The following is a 22,261-nucleotide window of genomic DNA, read 5'->3' as shown; positions in this document are numbered from 1 at the left end:
ATTAGGGTTGGGGTCTCGTGCCTCCCACCACCACACTCTGCCCGCTGGACCACACAGTGGGCCCTGGCCTGTGGGCTGCTCTCGGTGGCCCCCACGGAGCACTGGTGAGCCCCTCCCCCGAGAGGGTGGCCTGGGGATTCTGGCCTGGTAAACAGCGACCTCCCCCCTCTGGCGGTGCCCCCTCTCCAGAAGCCAGGAGCCCCATTAATCCTGGCTCCGCCACATGTCTGCTGCGTGACGTTGGGCCAGTCACTTCACTTCTCTGGACCTCAGTTACCTCATCTGTAAAACAGAGATTAAGAGTGTGAACCCCATGTGGGACAGGGACTGTATCCATCCTGATTAATTTGTATTTCTCCCAGCGCCTAAAACAGTGTTTGGTATAAAGTAAGCGCTTAACAATTATTATTTTTACCCCCAGGGAAGCTGGGGGTGCCCGGTCCTTCCAGGGCCACGGGCACCAGGGGCTCCACTCCAGCGCCCGGGACTGGGGAGGTAGGGAGGGTTGCTGATCCAAGGGGCAGGAGTGTCCCGGCTGTCCCGGAGAGTGCTGTTCCTGCCGAGCTGGGCGGGGGCCTCACTCTGCTCCCAACAGGAAGCCTGGATCCCAGCAGGCCGCCATGTGGCTGGGAAGCTCCTGCAGTCAGCCTTCGCCCCTTTTTTGAACTGGAAGAAAGGTTTGTTTGTGGGCCGCTCTCTGGGGCGGGAAAGGAATGTTACGTATGCCCAGCCTGCACAGAATTTCCTGTCCCAGCCTCGTTCCAAACCGCTGTCCCGGGAGGAATTCCAGACAGACAGTCAGGCCCTCCTGGAGCAGCAAAGAATGATGCATTCATCTCAGGGTCGCAGCATGGAGGAAACCTGCAGCCGGGGGCGGGACACGGGAAGGGAAGGAACCTGTGGCAGACGTGTATGGGGAGGAGGGGGAGGCATGCAGGGGGTGAGCACCAGCCAGAAAGGGAGCATTTCTCCCAGGGGCCCTCCAGTAGGGCCAGGAACAGAGATCAATCAATCACTCATATTTTTTGAGCACTTACTGTCAATACCTCCATGGTATTTATTGCTTATTGTGTGCAGAGACCTGTACTAAGTGTTTGGGAGAGTAGCATATGATTGAGTTGGTAGGCATGATTCCTGTCCACAAGGATTTTACAGTCTACAGCATAGACTGTCCTAGAAATAATCTTACAGATGGGGAAATGGCAAGGTATAAGGACCCGTACATAAGTGCTGTGGGGCTGAGAGGGGAGGGTGCTCTTCCAGGCCCTCAGCTGTGGGGGAGATCCCCATGGAGATACATCTCCCCTGGAGAGCTTTCATGGGGAAATAACTACAACGATTGTGATATTTGTTAAACACTTAGTATGTGCGAAGCTCTGTTTTTAAGCCCTGGACTAGATGCAAGGTGAGTCAGACACTGTCCCTGTCCCATCAGGGGCTCACTGACTCAGCGGCAGAACAGGTATTGAATTCCCATTTTACAGAGGAGAAAACTGACACCCAGAGAAGTGAAGTGACTTGCCCAAGGTCACATAGGAAGTGTTAAGTCCAGGATTAGAACCCAGGTCCCCGTATTCCCAGGCCCAGGCTCTTTCTGCAAGGCCACGCTGCTTCCTAAAGCCCCGCTGGAGTGCATGGCTGCACGCTCCTGCCTGCAACACTTGCAGTTCATTCATTCATTCATTCATTCAATCGTATTTATTGAGTGTTTACTGTTGGCACTGGTTCACCCGCCACCCAGCATTGCATCTGACCCGTCGTTCAGCACTGCGATCCCCTCGGCCTGCTTGGCTCACTATTTAGTATTTGTCTCCCCCTCTAGACTGTAAGCCTATTGTGGGCAGGGGACGTGTCTGCTAATTCGGTTGTATTGTACTCTCCCAGTGCTTAGAACAGTGCAAAGAACATAGTAAGCGCTCAGTAAATACCATTGATTGAGGAGGCTTAAGGGGATGGGCAGCTGAACTGGATGCATTCATGGCAGCATCCATGGTTCCTCGGAAGCCCAACTGGAGGGTTCCGGCTGAGGGAGAGAACAGGGAGCTGTCCTTGGGGGAGGAGGCCCTCAACACCCTCCCTCACCCTGGGTGGGTAAGGGATGCCAACCTCACCAATCAATCAGTGGTATTTATTGAGCACTTACTGTCTGCAGAGCACTGTACTAAGCAGTTGGGAAAGTACAACAGAGTTCGTAGACATGATCCCTGACCACAAGAATCTTACAGGGGAGACAGATATTAAAATAGATAATGGATAGGAAGCCAGCATAAACAAGGGGAGAGAGTACTGCCCTTTAGGCTACTCCTACCCCTCATTTGTGAGGTCCAGCATGGCATAGTGGATAAAGCATAGGCCTGAGAGTCAGAAGATCATGGGTTCTAATTCTGTCCCCGCCACTTGTCTGCTGTGTGACCATGGGCAAGTCACTTCACTTCTTTGTGCCTCAGTTACCTCATCTGTAAAATGGGGATTGAGACTCTGAGCACCCTGTGGGACAGGGACCGTGTCCAACCCGATTTGCTTGTATCCACCCCAGCACTTAGTACAGTGCTTGGCACAAAGTAAGCACTTAACAAATACCACAATTATCATTATCCAGGTGTGTGGGAAATGTTTGGATGTGTGAATTCAGGGATTTGAGCCCCGCAGTTTAAAATAGCCGCCAAGACTGGTCAGTGTTTATGTTCGATAAGTACGATTGATTGATTGGGGATGAGCTGAAGTTTAAAACCTGCGCAGAACTTTGGGTGATAAATTTAGAGGAGGAAATTTGGTAAACACGCGCCATCGATACCGCGAGGGCAGCGCCGTCTAGTGGAGAAAGCTGGTACTGCGAGTGGGAAGCCACGAGTTCATGTCCCAGTTCTTTCATCATCAATCGTATTTCATCAATCGTATTTATTGAGCGCTTACTGTGTGCAGAGCACTGTACTAAGCGCTTTCCCCGCCTGCTGGGTCACCCTGGGCTGGAATTTTAATCTTTCTAGGCCTGGGTGTCTCCCATTTGTACGTTGGGGCTAGGGTTCCTGCTCTGCCTCCCTCTAAGGTTATGAGCCCCGTGGGAGCAGCGGCTGTGTCCAGCCTGATGGACCCATTGCGGCCGCAGGACTCAGCCCCAGGAGGATCGTCATACAGTGTTTAAACCCCCTTTGTGGAGTTCAAAGATCCTCGGGTTTGCCCATCTAGGGAACATGCTCCTTTGAGGGGGGTGCCCAGCAATTGGGAATGGGGAGGTGGTGGTGGGGGGACCCAGCCATCAGGAATATTCACAGAGGCATTGTTTTCGGTGTTTAGGGGAAGGAGATTTATATTCTGCCCCCAAAGCCAGAGAAAATTGAGGATTTTTATGGTATTAAGCGCCTGAGTGCCAGACTTGTAGACTGTGAGCCTGTTGTTGGGTAGGGACCATCTCTATATGTTGCCGATTTGTACTTCCCAAGTGCTTAGTACAGTGCTGTGCACACAGTAAGCACTCAATAAATATGATTGAATGAATCAGTGCCAGGCACTGTATTAAGTACTGGGATAAATACAAGCTCATCAGGGTGAAAATAGTCCATGTCCCGCATGGGGCTCACAGTCTTAATCCCCATTTTAATCCCCATTTTAATCCCCATTTTAATCTTAATCCCCATCAACTTGTACTTCCCAAGCACTTAGTACAGTGCTCTGCACACAGTAAGAGCTCAATAAATACGATTGATTGATTGATTGATTGATTGATTTTGCAGTTGAGATAACTGAGGCATAGAGAGGTTACTTGACTTGCACAAGGTCACAAAACAGAGAAATAGTGGAGCTGGGATTAGAACCCAGCCTTTTCTGATTCCCAGACCCATGGTTTACCTACTGTCTATCTACTCTGTACAGCTTCCTTGGAATTGAGGCCCAGAGAGCTTTGTGTGACAGTTGCTCTGTACATCAGTCAATCAATCGTATTTATTGAGCGCCTACTGTGTGCAGAGCACTGTACTAAGCGCTTACATGCACATGTATGGGCTCAGTGCTGTCTCACTGGGAGAGTCCTTGTTGTCTGGGGGCCAGGATCAGTCAGTCAGTGGTATTAATTGAGCACCTTCTAGATGCAGAGCACTGTACTAAGCTCTTGAGAATGCCAGTCAATAGCATTGAACTGGGGGAGTCAGTGCTGAAATGTTACTTCCACTTTCTCTTCCTGGCTTCCGTGGTTATTCTGGAGGTCATTATGGAGATGATAATAATGAAAAAAGATAGAATTTGATAAGAATTTACTGTGTGCCAAGCACTGTATTAAGCACTGGGGTCGTGGCTCAGTGGAAAGAGCCCGGTCTTTGGAGTCAGAGGTCAGGGTTTCAAATCCCAGCTCCGCCAATTGTTGGCTGTATGACTTTGGGCAAGTCACTTAACTTCTCTGGGCCTCAGTTACCTCACCTGTAAAATGGGGATTAAGACTGTGAGCCCCCCGTGGGACAACCTGATTACCTTGTAACCTCCCCAGCGCTTAGAACAGGGCTTTGCACATAGTATAGAGCTTAATAAATGCCATTATTATTATTGTTATATAAGATAAACAGTTTGGACACAGTCCCAGCATCACACGTGACCCAGTCTAAAGGAGAGGGAGATTGGGAATTGAATCCCCATTTTACGGGTGAGGAAACTGAGGCATAGACAAGTGAAGTGGCTTGTCCTAGGGCCCGTAGCAGGCAAGTGGCAGAGCTGGGGTCAGAACCCAGGTCCTATGGCTCCCAGACCTGCGGTCTATCCTCTAGGCTATGCTGCCCCTTGAAGCAGGTCAGTAGAAAGTAGCTGAATAACCCATCTTCCTCTCTGCTGGCACTGTGGTGGTGCCCTGTCTGCAGCGCCCCGAGGATCATCCTGGGCAGCATGCCACCCGTCCCCCAGGTCCCTGTAGATTGGGGATACTGGCCCAGTATTGGGATCTGACATGGGGTGGGAGGGATTGACTTCCTGACCCATAGGTATTCTGTGTGCTGGGGACTTTGAGTGGCCTGGAAGCCAGCCAACAGGGTGATATCCTTGGGGCTCGGCTCCGCTGGTGGCCCTGACCAGCTGGCCAGGGGAAGCCACTCACCCTCCTTGTGGCAGGGCCATTAGCGGGATGGGCCCAGGCTGGCTGTGGTACTGATCACCTCCATCTAGCCACGGACCCAGAGGAGAGGAGAGTCAGGGGTGTCAGGTGGTCCGCCCATGATCATGAGGGCCAGTGTTCAGGAGAGTGACCAGCCTGTATGTCCTCCCAGCATCCCAATGCCCCTGTGGAAACAGAGTGCTGGGCCTGACAGGCTGTGAGTCTCACTCAATAATAATAATAATAACATTTATGGTACTTGTTAAGTGCTTACTATGTGCCAAGCACTGTTCTAAGCATTAAGATAGAAACAAGTTAGATAGGACACAGTCCCTGTCCCACATGAGGCTCCCATTTTTAATCCTCATTTTACAGATGAGGCAACTGAGGCCCAGATAATTGAAGTGACTTGCCCAAGGTCACACAGCAGACATGGTGGAGCTGGATTAGAACCCAGGTCCTTCTGGCTCCCATGCCCATGCTCTACCCACTAAGCTACACTGCGCTTCTCAACACCCAGGGAAACATTGCTCATGGTTGTACAGGTCGGTCCCCCCACCGGGCTGGAGATGGGAGCCTGTTTGGCTCATCCGCATCAGAGCCCATGCACAATCCGTGGAATGCAAACCCATATCCCAGCAGGGCTCCCCTAGCCGCCTTTCTGGTCACACGTCACCGTTCTGGGCATCGGGTGCCTTGGCTGGGCTAGTTGGCCCCAGCCTGGCCCTGGCCAGCAGGCCCGAAGCAAAAGGGAGGAGAGCGGTGTGACCAGAGCAGACAGGCAGCCAGTCAGTGGTCTGGCTGAATGCCCATGGCGAGAGGAATGCTGCACCGAGACTTGGGGGAGTGAAGCAGGAGCCAGCCCTGCCAGGATCCCCTCAGGCCTCCCCCCCCCCCCCCTCCCCCTGCCCAATACCCTGGGGGAGGCATTCTGTCTCACCGGGTTTTAGAGGCAGCAAGCTGCTGGAGGAACACCAGGAGGTTCCCTGGGTCAATGACTCGTGGGCACGAGAGTGCAGGCAGGCAGGGGTTGGTGGGCGTCCTCGACTGACCCGTGCAGTTGGCCCTGGTCTGCCTGCGGAGGAGCGACTCGCCCTGGCTGCGCGGGGTGGTTACTTCCAGAGACTAAAATGACCAGGAGTGGGACCAGGCTGGGGGGCGGAGATGGGCTGTAGGGGCGGGACCATGGTGGGGGGTGGAGTTGGATTGGAGGGGAGGGCCAGGGCCACAGCTCTAGACGAGGACGGTCCCAAGGCCAACTGGAATGTTCTCCTGGCCTTTGAGAGGCCGCCCCATTTCCCCCGGAGAGGAGGAACATGTCAGGACAGGACCTGTCCCTTCCTCCAGATAGCCCGGCCATCCCACGTTGTCCACAAGGCCATGCTCTGCACTCCGGCTGCCCACCGTGCCCTCTCAGAAAAAGCGAGGGCCACCGGTCCGGGGTCTGCTTTCCCCATGGCCGGGGTTGGCTGCCCTCCTCTCCCTGACCCTCTCCTAGACTCCAAGGACGGAGTAGGGGGGCAGGCCCAGGGCTGGAGCATCCTGAATCCACAGAAGTCCTGCTGACCCTGCAGGAATTGAAGGGGACCACCTGGGAGTGTGGACCCCACCAGGGGGTTGGGGGGCACTGGCCTTCTCTGACATGTCACATGCTTGCCCCCACAGTGCCCCAATGCAGCATCAGCTCGAAGAAGCAGCGGCGACGAAGTATCTTCAGTTCCTTATTCTGCTGTTTCCGCCACTACCACGCCGAAACCCCCGCAGCCCACAATGCCAATGTGCTGCCCCCGCTGGTGGAGGAGAATGGAGGCCTGCAGAAGGTTGGTAGACCTGATCCTGCCTTCACGGAGCTTACAGTCTGTCTGTTCGGGGAGATGGGTGTTAAAATAAATTAGAGCTAGGGAACACATGCAGTATGAGGCTATGTACGTAAGGGCCGATACCGCCTTTTAAACTCATTGAATGATTAGAAGAGGACAAAGAGACTGAACCCCGTATGCCCAGGGCCTCTTTTGGACAGGAGCATAGGGAGTCCGCCCCCCTGCTGCCAGCAGGCTCAGACCATTGAGTGCCGTCCTTGGGCATCGAGTCTCTGAAGCGGGTGCAGCCCTGTGTGGGAGGTGGAACCCCTCCCGCCCCCCCCCCCAATGGAGCGGCCAGGCTTCAGACAAATGTTTCCTCTTCTGCGCCCCCTCCCTCCCTGCCCCGTCTTCCTCCCCGCCAACCCTGGCTCCCTCGTCGTATGCTGACGCAGGCTCCAGGGCCCTGCTGCGAGCCTGGTGACCCGGCCTCCGAGGTGGACGGTGGCTGTCCTTGGCCGTGTGCGGGCGTGGGCGTGGACCACGGAGTTAGGTCAGAAGCCTGAGCCGTCTCCGACACCCGTGATGGTTTTTCTTCTCTTTCCACAGAGAGATCGGATGCAGGTCATCCCCATCCCCAGCGTACGTATTTCTCTGCACTGTCAGGGTGCCCCTGTCACCCACCGTGAGCCGCGGGGGGAGCTGGGCCAGTGGTTGTTAGCTTCTGGATCGGGGGGGTGGCCAGGGGGACCTCCGTAGTGTGGTGTTGGTTGGCGGCGGTAGAGCCAGGACCATCCCCAGGTGATTTGGGAGCGTTTCTCCATGCCCGTTCCCTCTCATCACCTGAGAGCTTGAAACCAAATGTCCCCCAGCGAACCGTGGTCAACGGGCTCGGGCTTGGGGCCTGGACTAAGGCAGCCAGCCATGTGGGCGCTTCACCTGTGGCTTCTCCTGGTTTCTTCCCCCAGCCGCCAGCTAATTTCCTGCTCCCTGAGCTGACGCTGCCAGACTACGGGAAGAAGTGTGTGGTCATTGACTTAGACGAGACACTAGTGCACAGCTCTTTCAAGGTAATGATGGAAGGCCCAATCCTGCTCTCGGCGATGTCGTTGTGTCGGTCTCTGGAAAGGAGCGGTCAGTCAGTCAGTCAACCAAGCTTGTCCACTGTTTGCCTACTGCTAGCAGAGTGGTGCCCTAAACACTTGGGAGAGAACAACGCTTAGAACAGTGCTTTGCACACAGTAAGCACTTAATAAATGCCATTTAAAAAAAGATATAATAATGATAACAATAATAGTGGTATTTGTTAAGCGCTTACTATGTGCCAGGCACTGTACTAGGCACTGGGACAGACACAAGCAGATCAGGTTGGACACAGTCCCTGTCCCACATGGGACTCACAGTCTTAATCCCCATTTTTTAGAAGACGTAACTGAGGCCCAGAGAAGTGAAATGATCTGCTCAAGGTTACACAGCAGACAAGTGGTGGAACCCAGGTCCTTCAGACTCCCAGGCTGCTCTATCCATTAGGCATTCTGCTTCTCAATCCCTGCCCTCAAGGAGTTTGCAGCCTACTAGGTGCTAAGCACCATACTAAGCATTGGAGAGAGCAGAATAGAATCAGGAGACACGGTTCTTCCCCTTGAATGTACAATCTACTGTGTAGCACATCACTCTGCAGGACCCTTGGGAGAGTTCCACAGAGTTAGAGGACGTGATCTCTGCCTTCAAGGAGTTTGCAGTCTACTAGATGCTGAGTGCTGTACTAAGCACTGAGGAGAGTAGAGAAGATAGAGTAGACACTGTCCCTACCTTGGGTATAGAATCTGCTGGTATGCAGAGCAATTGCAGGACCCTTTGGGGAGTACCATAGAGTTAGAGACCATGATCCTGTCCCTCATGGAGCTCACAGTCTACTGTGTTTGCAGAGCACTGTATAGACAGCTGAGGTGGGGGAGTACAGCACAGTGAGTAGACACAATCCCTGATCTCAAGGAGATTATCGTGTGCTCTACACAGAGTACTATATTAGGCTCTTGGGGGAGTGCAGTGGAGTTAGAAAACATGGCCCCTGCCTTCAAGGAGCTTCCAGTCTAGCCGGGGTGGCAGGCACTGGGATAATTTGTGGGCAAGAGGAAGGTGGGAAGAGGGTTAGGTCCCGGGCTGTGGAAGGTCCACCCTGAAGGGCTTGAGGAGTGAGCGGCTCACCAGAGCTTGGTGGGCCGAAGGGCTGAAAGGGTGGGGGATGGAGCTCGGCTTCAAAAACACTGGCTTCCTTCCTGTTCCCAGCCCATCAGCAATGCCGACTTCATCGTACCGGTGGAGATTGACGGCACAGTCCATCAGGTGAGCCCCAGCACCCACACTTCCAAAGTTCTCCTCACGCCCTCCGCCCTCTGCCAGCTGGGACAGGGGACACATCGCTGTTGATACAGAGACCAAACTGGCAGTCGGACCCAGGCCATACCCAGCTCAAGTCGGGCCTGGCGCCGGCGGGCACCTAGGCTGCGACCTGGTTCAAGTAATCCAGGATAGGCTGTGTGCGCTCAGATTGGCCTGTTCTTGGTTACTTGCCCCAGGGGGTGGCCACAGCAACTCGGCCCGGGGAGTCCGGGATCCCCACCTGGTTCACCTCTGCTCAAGGAAGTCAGAGGCCCGAGAGCACGGGGTTACTGACCCGAACGTCAGATCTGGGGCCCAGCCGAACTTCTACCCTGTCCCAAACTGTGGGGTTCAGAATGGGGCCAATGGGTAAGTGGGCACTTCTCTGAAAGAAAAACAACATTCAGGAGAACTCACTTTGTATATCGGCAAGGCCTGGGGGCGGAATCAAGAGCTGGGAATCAGGAGACCCAGATTCTAGTTCCTACTCTGTCTCTAGCTTGCTGGGTGACCTAGGGCAAGTCACTTAATCCCCCTGGGCCTCTGTTTCCTCTCCTCTGGACAATGGGGATGAGATCCCTGCTCTCCCTCCCTTGCACCCTCGGAGCCCCATGGGAACAGAGTCTGAGTCCGATCTTATTCACATGCTCATCCAGCGCTTTGCACATAGAAAGCCCATTAAATTTGCCAGGGTGAAAGCCTTCTGTTCCAAGGAAGCTCTCCCAGCTGCCATTTTTGAAAACCAGACTGTTCTAACTTGGGGAGCAGTGGCCTCTGGGTCCCCACCAGGCAGAGTCCTTGGTCTGGCACGGTTCACCATCCCCATTGGCATCTGTTAGCATAGCTCAGTCCCATTCACCCCCAGGCTCCGATCATCTCTCACATCAGGCCTTTATAGGGCTGGGGGCAGGTGGGAGCTGACAAGAGGTTGGGGAGGCCATGGCATTGTGACCAGGGCCCCGGCAGCTTGGGTGGGCAGTTCCCCACCCCGAAAATGGCTGTCGGACTCGGGACAATAGCGCTCCCCAAGTCCTACAGACCATGGCTCAGGTCCAAGCTCATAATAATAATAGTAATAGTAATAGTAATATTGATAACAATTGTGGTATTTGTTAAGCACTTACTATGTGCCAGGCACTGTACTAAGTGCTGGGGGTTGATACAAGGAAATAGAGTTGGACCCAATCTCTGTCCCATTTGGGGCTCACTGTCTCAATCCATTTTACAGATGAGGGAACTGAGGCTCAGAGAAGTGAAGTGACTTGCCCAGGGTCACACAGCAGACAAGTGGCGGAGTCAAGATTAGAACCCACAGCCTTCTGATTCCCAGTCCTGTGCTCTATCCACTACACAATGCTGCTTCTTTGTCAGGGGACCGAGGTCTCCGCCCTCCTGGACCTGCCCACGTCCACTACATCTACCAGTTGCCGTCGATTTGTCTCGTTTCAGGTATACGTGCTCAAGCGGCCCCATGTGGACGAGTTTCTCCAGAGGATGGGACAGCTGTTTGAGTGTGTGCTCTTCACCGCCAGTCTGGCTAAGGTTGGTCGTGTGCCGGGGGCTGGGGGCAGGGAGTTGTGGCCGTGGCACCCTAGGTACGGAGGTTTGGAAATAGGGTTCTTGCTGGGGATGGGGCACGACAGGTGTCCTGTACACCCCCCTCCACCACTGACACTTAGTTGGTGCCTCCCTTATCCCTCCCCTCATCTCCCGCTCCAGCGTGGGACCAGTGCCACTCTGCTGGAGCGTGGGTGGGGCGGGTTTCCATGGCAACCATGTCCCATATGGCCTTGGCTTAGTGCGGCACCGGCAGGCGCAGGCGAGGCCACGTGCCTCCGTGGGAGGCGGCTACGCTGCCACGGTCACAGTGGGACCCGGCTTGGCTGTCCGGGAAGGCCTGTTCCTCTGGGCTGGGGAGCCGAGAGGTCACCATCTCCCCAGAGTCGACCCTTGGACACAGCCAGTGACCACAGGGATGATGGGGAATACCCTCTATGGGGAGTCAGGACCCTGTGGGAGCCTTGACCAGCAGCTTTCTGTGGTACCTCGGAGCTCCCAGCTTGTGTTGGCACACACTGATTTCAAATCCCAGCGTTTGTGGGGCACGTGAGTGCATGTGCCATGGGAACCCATTTATAAAAGTGGCTCTGGGCTCCCTGAATGCTCCATCAGGCATCAGGGCTTTGGGCCTTCCCCACCTTGAGTCTGCCGAGAGTGTTGGGGGTGAAAGGGCTGCCGTGCTATGGGGCCATAGGGGCGACCCACCCAAGCCTGATGATGCCGTGCCGTTTGCTCCCTCCGGCCGTGGGCGACTGGCCGGTGGCTGCAGTACGCCGACCCGGTGGCTGACCTGCTGGACCGCTGGGGGGTGTTCCGGGCCCGCCTCTTCCGGGAGTCCTGTGTCTTCCACCGGGGGAACTACGTCAAGGACCTGAGCCGCCTGGGGCGGGAGCTGAACAAAGTGATCATCGTCGACAACTCGCCTGCATCTTACATCTTCCACCCTGAGAACGCAGTGAGTGCTCAGGGCAGGGTAGGGCAGGAGGGTGGAGGGCACCGGCCTGACCTCGGACCCCGAGCTCTGAGGAGGAGCCGCACTTAGCCATCGTGAAGGTGGGGGGCTGTGGGAATTTCCAGGCCGGCCAGGGGGTGCTCAGGTCCTGCCCTCAGTCCCTGCCCCTCTCCCCTTCCCTTCACCCCCATTTCCTTTCCACCTCCCCCAACGCAGCATGTGCAAGTAAGACACTCTGCACCCAGTAGGTACCCAGTATGGCACACTGCACACAGATGCCTGGTACAGCATTCTGCACCCAGCAGGTACCCAGTACGGTACTTTGCAGCAAGTAGGCACCCTGCACACTGCTCTGTTCACAGTTGGCACCTGGTACAGTGCTCAGCACACAGTAGGTGCCCTGCAAAGCACTCTCCACACTGCAAACGCCCAGTACGGCGCTCTGCTCCTGGGCACTCGCTACAACCTGACGGTGATGAGGCCGCGCCCTCCTCCCCACCCCAGCAGTCAGAAGCTCCCGGAAGGGACCGGGCATGGACAAGAAGGAGGAGGAGGAGGAGGAGTTCAGTCTTCCACGGTAGCCATCGCCCGGCCAGCAAGCCCCAAGCCTCCCCTGGCCGGGCTCCAGTGCCCCACTGATCGCTCCTGACGCGTTCCCTTCCCCGCCGCAGGTCCCTGTGCAATCGTGGTTTGACGACATGACGGACACAGAGCTGCTGGACCTCCTCCCCTTCTTCGAGGGGCTGAGCCGGGAGGAGGAGGTATATGGGACCCTGCACAAGCTGGGCGGCAGGTAGCTCGTTGCCGCCGTTGCCAACACCCTCTCCCCCCAGCCCGTGCCAACACCTCTGCCCTCTGGGGCCACTGGGTTGAAGACAGAGTTCTCTCTCTCCCGGAGGGACTCTTGGAATGGATGGGACGCATCTGCCAAGCGGACACCTCGCACCATCCCAGGCCCGCCTCCTCCCGCGGGAAAGGCCAGGCTAAGCGGTGGCATGTGCGTGTGTCCGAGAGGGGCCACGCCTGTTCCCCCCGTCCCCACTACGCAGACGTTTTTAACCTTGCCCCACCTGCGCTTAGAGCAGTTGACCTGTCTCTGGACTCTTTTCCTACCAAATGAAGTGCCTTTTTGAATGTTATTTTAAGATAAAAGTTCATTTTTGTACACTGCATCTTTCCAGGCATCTCTTAGTCTTTGTTGTGCAGATGCTCAAAAAAGGAGGAAAGGGGAATTCTGCAGAGCCCTGAGATGGCTGGGAAGGGAAGCCAATACTTGTGTCCAAAAGCCAAGATCTGGAAGCGGGGAGTCCCCATGGCAGGTGATGGCGGCTCCTGGTTTGGCCCTCCTCCCTGCTCCAGCCCGACACAGGCCCGGGCTGGGCCTGTGACCATCGGTGCCCTTTGATACGGGCGGGATCGATCAGACAATGGTATTTCTTGAGCACTTGCTGTGTGTGGAGCACTGGACTAAGTGCTTGGGTGAGTAATTCAGTAGTGTTGGTAGAAACGATCCCTGCCTTTAAGGAGCTGACAGGGACGGAGGCAGGTTGGTCTCCTACCCCTAGCCTTCCCCCAGAGAAAGGGGTTTGCACGTGCCTACTCAAGCCCCCTGCCCGGGCGCCAGCACTTGAGCGCCCTGTGACTGGGGTGGGGGGCCAGGGACACACAATCTAGTCACTGATGAGAAAGTCTGTCCAATCAAAAACCTTCTGGGTAGCCAGGCCCACTGGGCCCCAAGGTTAGGTCTTATGGGCAGGCAGAATCCCCAAACGCCCATGCTCCCTGTGACTGCCATTGCCGGTTAAGGGGCAGGATCATGACGGGTCACAGGGCCGTGGGAGTGGGGAAGGAAATGACTCCTCTCAGTACCCTTCCCCCTTCTCTGGGGGGAGGCTGGGGATAGGAGACCTATCTGCCTCCACACCTATACCCGGTGCCATTGTGGGGAACCATCCCTCGTCGCTGGACTCTAGGCAGGCTAGTCCAGGTAGCATGGCCACTGCCCAGTTTGCCTCGGGTCGGCCCTCAGAAGGTGCCACCTTGGTGCCAAGAGACATGTCCCCCGCTGGAGATGGGGCCATCCAGACAGCCGAGCTCGGAACCGCTGGGAAAATGTGCTGGAAACCCGGAGCAGAGAGGCCGGCTCAGGTGGGGCACCTCCTCACCCCAAGTCCCAGTGTCTCCAGAGGAACGGATCCAACCCCGGGCTCACCTGGCATGACTGGGCTGATTAAGGGCCTTGTGCCGGAAGGCTGTGGAGGCCCCCAGTGACAACATGGCTGTCACTACCGCGAGAACCTGTGAGCACCAGAGACCAAAAGTTGTCGTTGCCTTAACCATTTGTGGATGAATGTTTCTTATCGGGTGGGGTCCCGGCATCTCCGTGGAGGGGGTCATCACCACCGAAGCTCCCATGGGCGGTCAGGTGAGCTTGGGAGCACCAGGCAGCCAGATGACCTGCTGGAAGGATCTCGGGCATAAGCCACCGCCTGCTGATGAAAAGCCTGGAGCCGGCATGCGCAAGGAGTGGAGCCGGCCTGGATCCTGCAAGCTAGGAGCGTCTGAAGTCCCTATGAACTACCGACAGGGAAACGCTGGGTGGGCCTCCCCAATCTGGGAACACCAGCGTGGTCTCGCCTATCTAGGAACATCGGTGGGACTTCACTGGTCGGCGTGCCTTGTCCATCCTGCCCATCCTCACCCTTCCGAGGCCCGTCGGCGCTGAGCCGCTCTGGCTGGCCATTGCGGCTTGTCCGCGAATGAAGCAATACGGCTCTCTCAGGGCCAGGAAAATTAGTAGGATCTTTGTAAGAAGAGAAATGACAATAGTGAATACGGGTATTTTCATTGTAACTTTTATTAAATCGCTCGTTTGAAAACACTGCAGAAATGGCGAAACTTGTTTGGGACGAGCGCCTGCCATCTCTCGATTGGTTGTACTGAACTGACTTTGTATTGTGCCCCAGAAGCCACGTGCCCCCTCTGCCCTGCTGTCCATTCTGTGCCTAGCTCATAGGCGATGCCCTGGGTCAGTGTCTCCCCTAGTCAGCTGGTAATGTGGGTAGAGCACCAGGCAGAACATCCACGGGGTGGGGATGCTGTGGGGGGGACCGCAGTCACCCCGAGTGCTCATTCCATACATCGTGGGAGCCAGGGCTGCAGTGAAGATACATTCTCAAGGTGCTTGGCTGCCATGTTGGGTACCGAATCATTGCCAGAGCTGCAAGTTTCTGTGTGGATCACCCAGTCTGGGCAGTGGGGGGTTGGGATGGAGGGGGGAAGGAGGTGGGGGTTTGTGTGGGGTGTGTGTGTGTGTATGTGTGTGTGTGTCCAGCATGCCCTGGTCACTCCTTTTGCACTCAGTGCTGTTTCCTGTCCATGTCCCCTCTGACAATATTGGGAGGAGCCCTGGGGTTGGAGGTGAGGTCAGACAGTGACTCCCATTCTGCCCAAAGTAATAGTTATAATAATAATTATGGTATTTATTAAGCACTTACCATATACCAGGCACTATATTAAGCGCTGGGGTGGATACAAGCAGATCATGTTGGACAGAGTCCATGCCCCATGCGGCGCTCACAGTTTCAGTCCCCATTTTACAAATGAGGAAACTGAGGCCCAGAGAAGTTAAGTGACTTGCCCAAAGTTACACAGCAGACAAGTGGGCTCTAGACTGTGAGCCCACTGTTGGGTAGGGACCGTCTCTGTATGTTGCCAACTTGTACTTCCCAAGCGCTTAGTACAGTGCTCCGCACACAGTAAGCACTCAATAAATACGATTGAATGAATTAATGAAGTGGCAGAGATGGAATTAGAACCCATGACCTTCTGATTCCCAAGTTCTTTGGAAGCAGTCCTTCTCCTTCTCTCATCCTATCCCATCTGGACTACTGCATCAGCCTCCTCTCTGATCTCCCATCCTCGTGTCTCTCCCCACTTCAATCCACACTTCATGCCGCTGCCCGGATTGTCTTTGTCCAGAACGCTCTGGGCATGTTACTCCCCTCCTCAAAAATCTCCAGTGGCTACCAATCAATCTGCACATCAGGCAGAAACTCCTCACCCTGGGCTTCAAGGCTGTCCATCACCCCGCCCCCTCCTACCTCACCTTCCTTCTCTCCTTCTCCAGCCCAGCCCGCACCCTCCGCTCCTCCGCCGCTAATCTCCTCACCATGCCTCGTTTCGCCCGTCCCGCCGTCGACCCCCGGCCCACGTCATCCCCCGGGCCTGGAATGCCCCCAATCCCTCTGCCCATCCGCCAAGCTAGCTCTCTTCCTCCCTTCAAGGCCCTACTGAGAGCTCACCTCCTCCAGGAGGCCTTCCCAGACTGAGCCCCCTCCTTCCTCTCCCCCGCACCCCCCTCTCCATCCCCCAGTCTTACCTCCTTCCCTTCCCCACAGCACCTGTATATATGTATATGTTTGTACATATTTTTACTCTATTTTACTTGTACATATCTATTCTATTTATTTTATTTTGTTAATATGTTTGGTTTTGTTCTTTGTCTCCCCCTTCTAGACTGTGAGCCCACTGTTGGGTAGGGACTGTCTCTATATGTTGCCAACTTGTACTTCCCAAGCGCTTAGTACAGTGCTCTGCACACAGTAAGCGCCCAATAAATACGATTGATTGATTGATCAGATTGTCCCACGTGGGGCTCCCAGTCGTCATCCCCATTTTACAGATGAGGGAACTGAGGCACAGAGAAGTGAAGTGACTTGCCCAAAGTCACACAGCTGACAATTGGCAGAGCTGGGATTTGAACCCGTGACCTCTGACTCAAGCCCGTGCTCTGAGTCAGGCGGCTTCTCTGTCCCTCCCATCCCGATCCCTGACTCTCCCCCACTGACCCGGTATTCATCCAATCGTATTTATTGAGCAAGTACTGTGGGCAGAGCACTGTACTAAGCGCTTGGGAAGTACAAGTCGGCAACATATGGAGATGGTCCCTACCCAACAACGTGCTCAATCCATACTTCATGCTGCTGCCCGGATTATCTTTGTCCAGAAACGCTCTGGACATATCACTCCCCTCCTCAAAAACCTCCAATGGCTACCAATCAATCTGCGCATCAGGCAGAAACTCCTCACCCTGGGCTTCAAGGCTCTCCATCACCTCGCCCCCTCCTACCTCACCTCCCTTCTCTCCTTCTACTGCCCAGCCCGCACCCTCCGCTCCTCCACCACTAATCTCCTCACTGTACCTCGCTCTCGCCTGTCCCGCCATCGACCCCCGGCCCACGTCATCCCCCGGGCCTGGAATGCCCTCCCTCTGCCCATCCGCCAAGCTAGCTCTCTTCCTTCCTTCAAGGCCCTGCTGAGAGCTCACCTCCTCCAGGAGGCCTTCCCAGACTGAGCCCCTTCTTTCCTCTCCCCCTCGTCCCCCTCTCCATCCCCCCGCCTTACCGCCTTCCCCTCCCCACAGCACCTGTATATATGTATATATGGTTGTACATATTTATTACTCTGTTTATTTATTTATTTATTTATTTTACTTATACATTTCTATCCTACTTATTTTATTTTGTTGGTATGTTTGGTTCTGTTCTCTGTCTCCCCCTTTTAGACTGTGAGCCCACTATCGGGTAGGGACTGTCTCTATGTGATGCCAATTTGTACTTCCCAAGCGCTTAGTACAGTGCTCTGCACATAGTAAGCGCTCAATAAATACGATTGATTGATTGATTGATTGATAGAATGAAGCATCCCACCACCCCCCTGCTTCTCCCATCTCCTTTCCTGGCTCCCTCAGCGACCCAGACCGGACCCTCCGACACCAATTAGTCTCCCCTCTCGGTCCCTGACTGTCCCCGAGTGCCCCAGCAGAAGCCATCCAACACCCCCCGACTCTCCGCTGGCTCTCCCTGACTCTCCGGGAGGGAAAGGCTGCACCGGATTGAACCCTGGCGCTGGGCGCAGGGCGCTGCTATTCCCTTTCTGCGACACCAGGTGGCGGTGGCGCGCTTTGGGCCGGGCTTGGGTAAAACCCGGCGCGGACGATGGGTGTCTCCGACCCGACAAGATCCGACCAATCAATCAATCAATCAATCGTATTTATTGAGCGCTTACTATATGCAGAGCACTGTACTAAGCGCTTGGGAAGTACAAATTGGCAACATATAGAGACAGTCCCTACCCAACAGTGGGCTCACAGTCTAAAAGGGGGAGGCAGAGAACAAAACCAAACATACTGACAAAGTAAAATAAATTGAATAGATATGTACAAGTAAAATAAATAAATAAATAGAGTAATAAATATGTACAAACATATATACATATATACAGGTGCTGTGGGGAAGGGAAGGAATTCAATCAATCAATCGTATTTATTGACCGCTTACTGTACGCAGAGCACTGTACTAAGCGCTTGGGAAATACAAGTTGGCAACATATAGGGACAGTCCCTACCCACCAGTGGGCTGACCTCTTGGCAGGGAATGGGGAGGGTCCTTTCGGGTGGGCTGAACTATTGTGGAGCCGAGGGAGGCGCTGCTTGTCCAGCGAGCCCCCTCCTCGACATCCTCCCCGCACCCCCTCTGCGGTGGGGGTGCTTTGGGTGCCGCCCTCCCCCAGGGTCTCCGGTAATAATAATAATGATGGCATTTATTAAGCGCTCACTAGGTGCAAAGCACTGTTCTAAGCGCTGGGGAGGTTACAAGGTGATCAGGTTGTCCCACGGGGGGCTCACAGTCTTAATCCCCATTTTACAATGAGGTAGACAGGCACAGAGAAGTTAAGGGACTTGACCAAGGTCACACAGCAGACATGTGGCGGAGCCTGGATTTGAATAATAATAATAATGGTATTCGTTAAGCGCTTACTATGTGCAAAGCACTGTTCTAAGCCCTGGGGAGGTTACAAGGTGATCAGGTTGTCCCACGGGGGGCTCACAGTTTTAATCCCCATTTTACAGATGAGGTAACTGAGGCACAGAGAAGTTAAGTGACTTGCCCAAAGTCACACAGCTGACAGTTGGTGGAGCCGGGATTTGAACCCATGACCTCTGACTTCAAAGCTCTGGCTCTTTCCACTGAGCCACGCTGCTTCTCTGGTCAGTCCAGAATCTAAGGAGGGCGGTGGGGATGACATGGGGAACCTTGTTCATTCATTCATTCAATCGTATTTATTGAGTGCTTAGTGTGTCCAGTGTGCAGAGCACTGGACTGCGCGCTTGGGAAGTACAGTCTGGTCCAGACTGCTGTGGGACTTTGGGTCAGTTGCTAGCCCTCTCGAGACCTCAGTTCCATGGGAAGCAGCATGACCTAGTGGCAAGAGCGTGGGCTTGGGAGTCAGAGGACGTGGGTTCTAATCCCAGCTCCGACACTTGCCTGCTGTGTAACCTTGGGCAAGTCACTTAACTTCTCTGTGCCTCAGTTACTTCATCTGTAAAATGGGGATTGAGACTTTGAACCTCACGTGGGACAACCTGATTACCTTGTACTTGCCTGTGCTTAGGACAGTGCTTGGCACGTAGTAACTGTAATTATTATAATTACACGGATCTCCCGGGGTTGACCAGAGGGTCCATGAGATTCGGGGGAGGGGATGGAGAGGATCTTCGGTAGCCTGGCCGGAGTCTGCTGGACAGCTGACCCACTCTGTCTCCCTGCCGAGGTTTGGATCGGGGGTCTCCGCTGGGGGACCCCCATTTAAAGTCCTGCCCCGCCCATTCCCGCACGGACGCTGAGCACCCTTCCCGCCACCCCACCGTCCGTTTCAGCGCTTCTCTAGCTTTGGAGGAGGGGGTTCGCAGGGAGGGTTGACAGGGCCGGGCAGTTCGGGACACCGGACACGGCCGGTAGATTCCGGTTCTCTATCCGCCGCCGGCCACCGCAAGGAGGAGCAGAAACTGAAGCCGCTTCCTAGCTCCACAGTGGGGAGAGGGATTGAAGTTAGACCCGCGGGACCTGCTCCGATACAGGGGGGTGGACCGGATGACCTCTCTGGGCCGCGCTGGCCTTCGGGGGAGTTGACGCTCACCGGCCCGCCCGGGGAGCATCGCGCCATGCCCCTGGCCTTGATTCTAGCCCTGCTTCTCTTGAGATTTTCCGCGCAGACTCCACTTCCAGATTGGAAATGGACCGGATCGGACTGGGCTGGGCCTGGACCGAGTGGTGGTGGGGGACTGAGATTGTGACTTCGAGCTCAAAACTCTCCTCATCCTTGCCGCATCGTTCCCCGGTTTAAACGGTCTTCTCTCCCGGTGACCCGCTTTTTCCCGTTCCCTGTTCACCTAGCTTCTTCTCCCCCTTCGCCAGGAGGGATGGGGCGACGGCCCGACAGCCCCGAGCGGCTGGAAAGATCCCGAACGGGGAGTCTGCGCGTGCCATCCTTCCCTCACCCCCGCATGAAGTTATCAGTTCACTCCCTAAGCCCTCCCCGGCGCTCCTCAATGTTCGCAGCACTCCCTCTCCTCTTCTTCCTCCTCCTCCTCTTCTCCTCCTGGTCCCCCACCCTCTCCGGCTTCTGCGGTGGCTCCGGGCCGCGGGGGAGACCAGGGCGCTGGTCCTGCGGCCGCACATCCCGTCCCCGACCTCGAAGGCTGCAACAGTTGCGGAACCGGTTTTCAGCCGTTCGGGCTGCAGGGCCATTGTTCCAGGGGAAGGAGGGCTAGGGGGAGGGGAAATCCGTCCGGCTGGCTCCCCACCCTCCCGGGGGACCTCTCGCCTGACGTACACTCGGAGGCCCTTCGCCCCTTTCTCCGACGTCTGGGCAAGGACCACTCGGCAGTCGTCCGGTTGCCCAGGGACGGACACTAATCGATGCTCCGCAAGGGTGGAGTCGAGAAACCGGCCCTGAGTGGTCAGTTTTGGCCAGTCCATTCCGGGGCTCTGTCTCCCCCAGGGGGGCCAGTACTCTGAGAAGAACCGGGTGCTGGTAGACCTTCTGCACACCCATCTTCATGATTAAGGATGGACATCTTCAACTCTCCTCCAGTGACCCAACACGGACTGCCCTGACTCTCCTTTCTCTGCCTCTGTCTCTCCCCAGTGACCCAGCATGGGCTATCCAATATCCTTGACTCTCCCCTTTCCATCCATGATTCTCCTCCAGTGACCACGAATTGGCCATCCAACACCCCCGATAGTCCCCTCTCCATCCCTAAGACTCCCCCAGTGACCCGGCATGGACCACCCAACATCCTGTCTCTCCTCTCCATCCCTGGCTCTTCGTCAGTGACCCAGCATGAACTTTCCAACAGCCTTGACTCTCCCCTCTCGGTCCCTGACTCCTAATAACTAATAATAATGATGATGATGATGACGATGATAGTATTTGTTAAGCGCTATGGGCCAAGCTCTGTGTTAAGGGTCGATGTAGATGCAAGATAATGAGAGGTCACTCTTCCCACAGCAACGCAGCCCCAACCATCCAACACACTTTCCTCTCCCCTCTCTGTCCCCCTGACTCCCCCAGTGACCCAGCAGGGACCATCCGACACTCCTGATGACTTTCTCCTCTCCATCTCGGACTTCGCCCCTCGTGGAACAACCCAGAGGCTTGTTCGTGGGTCTCCCCAAGCCCCTGCAGCTCGCTGGTCCTTCCGGCTGCACAGCTCTCTGTAGGGACAGACCCTCACAAGGAAATGCTTCCTTGTTGGTTCTGGACCTTTATCCCTCCAGCCGCAATTCCAGGAGGTTCACCAAGTCCCCTCTCAGCCCGCATCTGCCCGCACAGCGGGTCTTCACCCCACACTTTGTTCCCGTGTGAACTCTGCCTTGCCCCCCGGACCAGGTTACAGGGGCAAGGTTCCGAAGGTGTAGGGAAGGAGGCAGACGGACGGAACCCATGGGCCCGCCAGTTCTCCCAGGGGCTGGTGGGCCAGACTTGGGAGGTCAGCGTGATATGGAAGGCCAGGGGCCCGGGGAGGGGCCCGGCCATCGCCGCAGAGTTGGTTGTGGGAGTGGGAAGGTCTCCAACCTGCTGAATTGAATTGCAGCGGGGTTCTCAGCTATCCAGATGCCCCAGTCCCCCGGCCCCTAGGGCTGGAGGAGTCGGGGGGCGGGTTACAGGCGAGATGCCCTGAACCTGCTTTTCTAGTCGGGCCTATCTCTCCCTCCTTCCCGCTACCCCTGTCCCTCCACTTCCCTCCTCTCTTCTCCCCTTCCCCTCTCCCCCCTCCACCCTGCTTTGAGGTGGACAGAGCTGGTTACACACATGCACATGAAGCAGCGTGGCTCAGTGGAAAGAGCCCGGGCTTTGGAGTCTGGGGTCATGGGTTCGAATCCCGGCTCCGCCACATGTCTGCTGTGTGACCTTGGGCAAGTCACTTAACTTCTCGGAGCTTCAGTTACCTCATCTGTAAAATGGGGATGATGACTGTGAGCCCCACGCGGGACAATCTGATCACCTTGTATCCCCCCAGCGCTTAGAACAGTGCTTTGCACAGAGTAAGTGCTTAACAAATGCCATTATTATTATTATTATTATTATTACATGCTCGTGACACACACCTGCAGTTATGGATAGACACATTTATGCACTCACACACACACA

At 55.4% G+C, this 22,261-nt stretch overlaps 1 protein-coding gene across 1 annotated transcript in view; it reads left to right on the top strand.

Moving 5' to 3' along the window:
- The window catches only part of CTDSPL (CTD small phosphatase like), a 36,877-nt gene extending 22,232 nt beyond the window's left edge, over positions 1-14,645 (top strand). The window contains exons 2-8 of the mRNA XM_038755704.1: positions 6,737-6,891; positions 7,480-7,512; positions 7,839-7,940; positions 9,160-9,216; positions 10,702-10,794; positions 11,582-11,767; positions 12,436-14,645. Coding sequence (XP_038611632.1) covers positions 6,737-6,891; positions 7,480-7,512; positions 7,839-7,940; positions 9,160-9,216; positions 10,702-10,794; positions 11,582-11,767; positions 12,436-12,561 — 752 coding nt within the window. The 3' untranslated portion in view covers positions 12,562-14,645. The remainder of the gene's footprint in view (positions 1-6,736; positions 6,892-7,479; positions 7,513-7,838; positions 7,941-9,159; positions 9,217-10,701; positions 10,795-11,581; positions 11,768-12,435) is intronic.
- Positions 14,646-22,261: the final 7,616 nt, after the last annotated feature.

This window comes from Tachyglossus aculeatus, chromosome 13 (assembly GCF_015852505.1).
Source record: "Tachyglossus aculeatus isolate mTacAcu1 chromosome 13, mTacAcu1.pri, whole genome shotgun sequence".
Taxonomy (NCBI): Eukaryota; Metazoa; Chordata; class Mammalia; order Monotremata; family Tachyglossidae; genus Tachyglossus; species Tachyglossus aculeatus.
Note: the sequence above shows the minus strand (reverse complement) of the source record. Positions and strands in the feature narration are given on the sequence as shown.